This window comes from Etheostoma spectabile, chromosome 15 (assembly GCF_008692095.1).
Source record: "Etheostoma spectabile isolate EspeVRDwgs_2016 chromosome 15, UIUC_Espe_1.0, whole genome shotgun sequence".
Lineage (NCBI taxonomy): Eukaryota > Metazoa > Chordata > Actinopteri > Perciformes > Percidae > Etheostoma > Etheostoma spectabile.
Window position 1 is genome coordinate 7,583,303 of NC_045747.1, and position 6,101 is coordinate 7,589,403.

Genomic DNA, 6,101 nt, shown 5'->3' on the forward strand with positions numbered 1-6,101 from the left:
TCTTCCCTAACGTCCACTCCGTCAGGAAATCAGGATGGTTAGGTTTTTTCAAATTCTGCTCAAACTCTGAATGGATGAACCGATGCACAATTTAGTAACTGTCACAAGACAAAGTATTTAGGAGCTGCTGAGACACGGGAATGCACAGAGAGGCCTGTTATCTTTATATTTATCCTCATCATCATCATCATCACTCCACACCTGTCTCTCTGGCTCTTTCTGCACTGCCACACATTCAGTGTGTCGCTCCAGCTTATGGTCCGAGATTAGATAACCCCTCCTGGGTTTTTCATTTCAGGAAGTGCGTCATCGGTTATCAGCTTGGAGATCCCCATCAGCTGGCAAAAGTCTGGCCTTGTGGAGTGGAAGAAACTGGGAGAAATTTCACCTTTACCGTTGTTTGATCCTCTTCTTCCGATGCTTCCTCTGCTGAGCTTTCCTCACTCTCAGAGTGGTGGTTGCCATTTGTTTTGGTGCTATCACCATTTTCTACTTGCTCGCCGCTAGCAGAGGCTTTCTTGGTAGAACTGACCTCATTGTCGTCGTCATCGTCGTCGTCCTCCACCTTTGCTTCTTTAACTGGGCCATTTGGATCTTCATCTTGTCCGCCGTCGCTGTCATCTCCATCTCGTTTCTCATCATCGCTGCTAACCATTCCTTTCTCTTTGTCAATCATAAAGAAAGGCTTTGCAAGAGGAGTGGTATCCATTTCTTCGTCTTGGTCCATGCTAAACAGCACAAACCAACAGGGGTTAGAGTCATAAGCTTCAAATTAACATACACATCAACATGTTAACCTTCAAAACATTACTGTATGTCCAGTTCTGCAACATACATTATCCATAATATACATTTCTTATCCCTCTTCTACACCAATCACCAGGGTCAGACCAGGATTATCTAACCCATGTCATTCCCTTCTTTTGACAGTTCAAACCAACCCAGTCAACACAGGTTGATCCCTGATCATGAAAATTATTCAATTATAAATTATTTCACAGCAATCACATTCTAAAACCCAAATAATTAACCATAGAAACACTCAAAAGATGACTACGGGGTAACAGACGCTATTAGTTTCATTCTCTGCATTTTACAGGTTCAGGTTCAGCAGTTACCAAGGAAGTAGGAACAAGGAAGTCTCTAGCATCTATTTATGACCATTTTGTTAGGCTTTGCTGTCTGCCTTCAGACCATTCGCACAATTCACAGTGAACTGCAAATGTGTCTCGGGGGAGAGAGAGAGAGAGAGAGAGAGAGAGAGAGAGAGAGAGAGAGAGAGAGAGAGAGAGAGAGAGAGAGAGAGAGAGAGAGCAGCGGTGGCGTGTAAGATAAATAAAACATTTTTATACTTTTACGTTCTAAAGTACAGTGAGACAAAATCAATGTTTTTTCAAAGTGTGTTGCAACCTGTGACGACTGTTTGCCCCCATTTACAACCAATAAAATCATTTGTCTCGCTCTGGTTGTTAGCGACCCTGGTCGTGAGCAATTGACATTATCATCAAACCCTGTCCGACCCACAAAGTTGAGTGGGTCAATATGGGTTAACCCTTTCAAACACAAAGTCAACTCTGGTTTGACCCTGGTGGAGCCCTCAGTGTTAAAGTGATATTACATTCAAGGCTTATGATGCTTTTAGAACTGTTCTCAGATATTAGTTACAAGTCTGTTGGTATCAGTTTCACCTTCCACTGTACTCGACTTGGATGGCCCAACTGTTAAGTCTATTGTTATAAACAGTGAAGGCTTCATTCAGAAAAGAAAAGATGTAGCAGCATGGCAGGTTTTATGCCAAGAATGCTGCTCTGACACTTTTTTCTTTTCTGGATTCAGGCAAGACAGTGTTTTGTTTGAGGCTTTGACATCTATTGTATGTCATGTTTGACCCACAATATCCTGTTACTAAGGAGAAGGACCAAAGTGTTACTGAACTCAACACTGATTGCTCTTTTTGCTCTAGTCAATAGAGCTAGATGAGGAAGTTATTGAGCTCTAGGCTCAATGAAGTGTCTGAGACTCTAAATAGAGCCTGTCTGTCAGCATAGCAAGGGCGCCAACGAATAGGGCTCCAGCAAAACTAAAACGCAGGAATCAACTTTTGTTGCAAAAAAATAATGTTATATTGCAAAGTGTTATGATGGCCAATCACATACATGGAAGCACACATTCCTTGTAGATCAATTTGTAATGTGAAGTTTGTCTTTCTACTATTACCTGTCTCAACGTAAACCGCTGCACAACGTTTTGGCGTCTGATAGGCCTTTAAAAGTATTTATCAGTTACTCCAACTGGACTTCCTGGATCATATTTCATTGTCTCTCTGGTACCATAAACAACACCCACCCACCAAAGCAGCCCCCATGCGCCTTTTTATCGGCTCTCACCTGGATGGTGCTCCGGCCACTCTCATCTTCTGCCACATGTAGTTTAAAAACATAGACGCCTGCAATAGATTGCCAATCCTCTGCATGTGTCTCTCTGTGGGAGAGCAAGAACAGTGAACGTTTTTAACAGCCCAAATTTTAACTAGGAACCACTTTAGCTAGCAGGACCCAGAAATGGCGAGATGGGTAATAGGAAACTTATACTCCGTATAATAATGTTACGTTTACACCCACTTTGCCTATAAACAAGAGTTTACTCTTTGTATCTTATACATTGTGTTTATATTTAGACTGTCTCAAAGAAAAGAAATATCTCATATCTCAAATTTCATATCTTACTGAACTAACATGCAAAAAAATAAGAAATCAGGAAGGGGGTAATACTTTTTCACACCACTGAATATATTATTGGTGGTGTTTTCCAGTGTAAAAATACTGGTATTGGTATCTAAATAACTCTACACAACACATCCATCTATCAATGGGGGAAAAGCAGAAACTTCCGGCAACTCTTACTCTTGTTGTCATTTTCTTTGTGTGAGAGTCCGTGCAGTGACTGCAACACGACAGCAGTCTTTCAGCACATTCTTTAAATCTGTTTGTGTAATCCGACAAACCAGCTTTATAGTTTGTGTGTACCTTTCTTTGGCACTTGTTAATGCTTTTGTCAACAAAATGATGCTCTTTGTCCTCAGTTCTAATCTCAGTTTCATTATTCTTTATTACAATTCTTCTTACAAGTCCCCTTTTGTTTTGTTTCTTAAATGATCTACTTTTAATTTTAAGGTGTGGGGAGCGTCATTGTGTTTATAATACACAGTCATAACAGGTGTATCTAACAATACATTCACACACACACACACACACACACACACACACACACACACACACACACCCACACCACACACACACACACACACACACACACACACACACACACACAACCTGTGTATGGGATGAGTCCCTCGAGGTGGGTTCGGGCACCCTGATACTGCAGCAGCTCCTCAGGCGGCAGGTGTGTGAGGAGCACGTGGAGGACGGCCTGGGCATCCTGACAGTTTCTGGCGTTGGTGTTCCACACAGTACAGTAGCGCAGGAGCGACTCTGAGTGGGTTTTAAGTCAAAACAGTGTGACATGTGGCGTTTTTCAGGTACAAAAGGGAAGGAAGTTAAGAAACAGCCTTTATTACTTTTTTCTTCTTCTTCACTTTAAGAAGATTTTGTTTTCTTGTCGTATCTGTTTCCCATCATAAGAATAATTGACCGACACTATAGATCTTTTACCTTTCTGATCCACTCTGAGTTTTAGTACCGTCTTCTCCAACAGCTCGCCACTATTCTCCACCTGACGGATTGCTAGGAGCAACAGAGAACATGTCAAAGACAGCAGACAGACAGTGGTTGAGTTCCCTTTCTTTATGTTATGTTTGTAATAGTGACTGGGTTTGATGTGCTCGCATCATTTTTGGTTGAAACGTTATAAACTGAGTCTGTGTAGAAAAGAATTTCTTGAAGTGTGCAGCTATTTGTTGGTTCTTTCACCTGTGATGTTGCATTGTGTTATTTCACAGACAGGGAAACATGAGGAATATGCCTTTGCAATGCCTACACAATGGCCCAGTCTCATCTGGTGCCATTGAAACAGTCTCCTTTTAAAAAAGGTAATTGTTATATTATGAATCTAATTATTAATTATTAATTATTTTGGATTTAAATGTTACAAAGACAAAGGACATGTGCATTGATTTTAGACGTCACCATCCCACTCCGGAAAAGACGACTATAGAGGGAATGGAAGTTGAAATTGTTGACTCATACAAGTATCTGGAATCATGTTGATAACAAGTTGACCTTTGAACTAAATACAGACATGATAATAAGAAAGTCAGCAGCGTCTCTCTGTCTGAGAAAGCTAGCTCAGTTTCAAGTGGATAGATCCTTGATGACTTGTTTTATAAATCTTTTATTGAGTCTGTATTTACCTTTTCATGTATTTGCTGGTATGCTTCTCTAATTTAAAAATGAAAAACAAAAGGCAACGGTATTAAAGTTAGTAGCAAATTATTGGGAGGCAGCAGATGACACCTACGGACTGTATACTAGACATGTACTTAAAAGGCAGAATCCATCATGTCCGATAGTTCTCACCCCCTAATGCAGAATTTAATTTGCTGCCCTCCGGTTCCCGTTTAGTCAGCTACCAGCCAAAACAAATAGGTACAAACTCCCCTTCGTTCCCTCTGCCATCTCTCTGCTTAACTCTGGGAGACTAGGTAATGTCGGCACATGGTACACTGGGGTTTAAACTTTTAGTTGTGGCATTTACTTATTTATTTTCTCTATTTGTATATACTTATTTTAATGAGTTGTTGTCTTTGTGTGTCATGTGTCAGTTTCTTGCTACTGCAGCAAATGAATCGCCCCTTGGGGACAAATAAAGGTTTTGATTGATTGATTGATTAATTAAGAAATCACTTACACTTAATATGTAGTAATGTATATAAGTAACACTGGTGTGTGGATATGAACAATTTTAGCATTACAAACCCAGACACATCATACTCTTGCATGACTAGGTGTGATAGTATCACAACAAGACTAATGCATCTGCCTTTTGTTTGGATAGACGCCTCAGTGTTGCATGAATGCTGTTGGCACGCGTGCGTGACGCTGACTTGGTGTTTGCAGTCGAGACGACCAGTTACAGTGACATTATAGACGACGCATCCAAGAAACTTGAAAAATAACTCTGGGTTATGTAATGGGTCAAAAGAGCACGAACAATGTGGAATCCAGGTGGCCTTTTGTTTTTATGTTCACAAGCTTATTGGATGAAGCGGTGTGCTGTGCGCTGACTCAACTCTTCAACATGAGCAGCCATCCATGATGAGAGATTTATGAACAACCACAGGTCAAACAATGAAGGTGATGTGTACTGATAAGATATAATGTAGGACAAACATTACATAATAACTTGAAAACCGTGTGTACACTTTGTAAATGCAAAAAAGAAAAAGAATCTGTAAATGAGCATCTGGGTCGCTTTCGCGGTTTAATCAGTGATGCTTCCTATCTCTCTTTCCCATCAGGTCTTTAGGGTTCACTGGTCAACCTAAAAGAGTTTTAGCACAAATTACCTTTGATCACAGTGAGCACAGTGTGAGGCTTGTCCAGTGATATTGCAAGACCCAGGGCCTTCAGGTATTTCTTCTCATGGAGCAGATTGGACAACTCCTGCTGCCTTCAGAAACAAGAAACACACATTTTTATACAGACCCACACTATTTGTGCAAAGATCCTCAATGTTTACAGCATACAGTTCCTTAAATATGGCTAGAAACTGGATACATTAATAAGGATCGACAGATGAATACATAAATCCAGTTAACTGTAGTTATAAGTGGGATGTGCCTCAGTTTGGGTTCCGCTGTGGTAAAACTTTTACCATAAAATACACAAAGTGAAATATACACAAATGTCCGCTTTTCACATCAAAATGTCTTGACAATATCAACTATTTCACTACAATAATAAGGCATAGCATCTTTTATTCTAAGAAATCTTGTAAGAAATAAATGATAAGTTACAGATGACAGTTAAAGATGGAAAAAAGGGTCAGTGCGCCGGGTGCATGGTTCAAAAGGGTTGTACTTAGTCTCTTAATTAATCATAGTTGTGTTTCGGCCGTAACATGCAATAAACCAATCAGAATGT

General features: G+C 40.3%; 1 protein-coding gene across 1 annotated transcript in view; it reads right to left on the reverse strand.

Annotated features, from left to right (window-relative positions):
• Positions 1-296: 296 nt before the first annotated feature.
• The window catches only part of tbl3 (transducin beta like 3), a 16,472-nt gene continuing 10,667 nt past the window's right edge, over positions 297-6,101 (reverse strand). The window contains exons 19-23 of the mRNA XM_032536737.1: positions 5,525-5,628; positions 3,672-3,743; positions 3,333-3,491; positions 2,388-2,481; positions 297-728 (exon numbers count right to left, since the gene is read on the reverse strand). Coding sequence (XP_032392628.1) covers positions 335-728; positions 2,388-2,481; positions 3,333-3,491; positions 3,672-3,743; positions 5,525-5,628 — 823 coding nt within the window. The 3' untranslated portion in view covers positions 297-334. The remainder of the gene's footprint in view (positions 729-2,387; positions 2,482-3,332; positions 3,492-3,671; positions 3,744-5,524; positions 5,629-6,101) is intronic.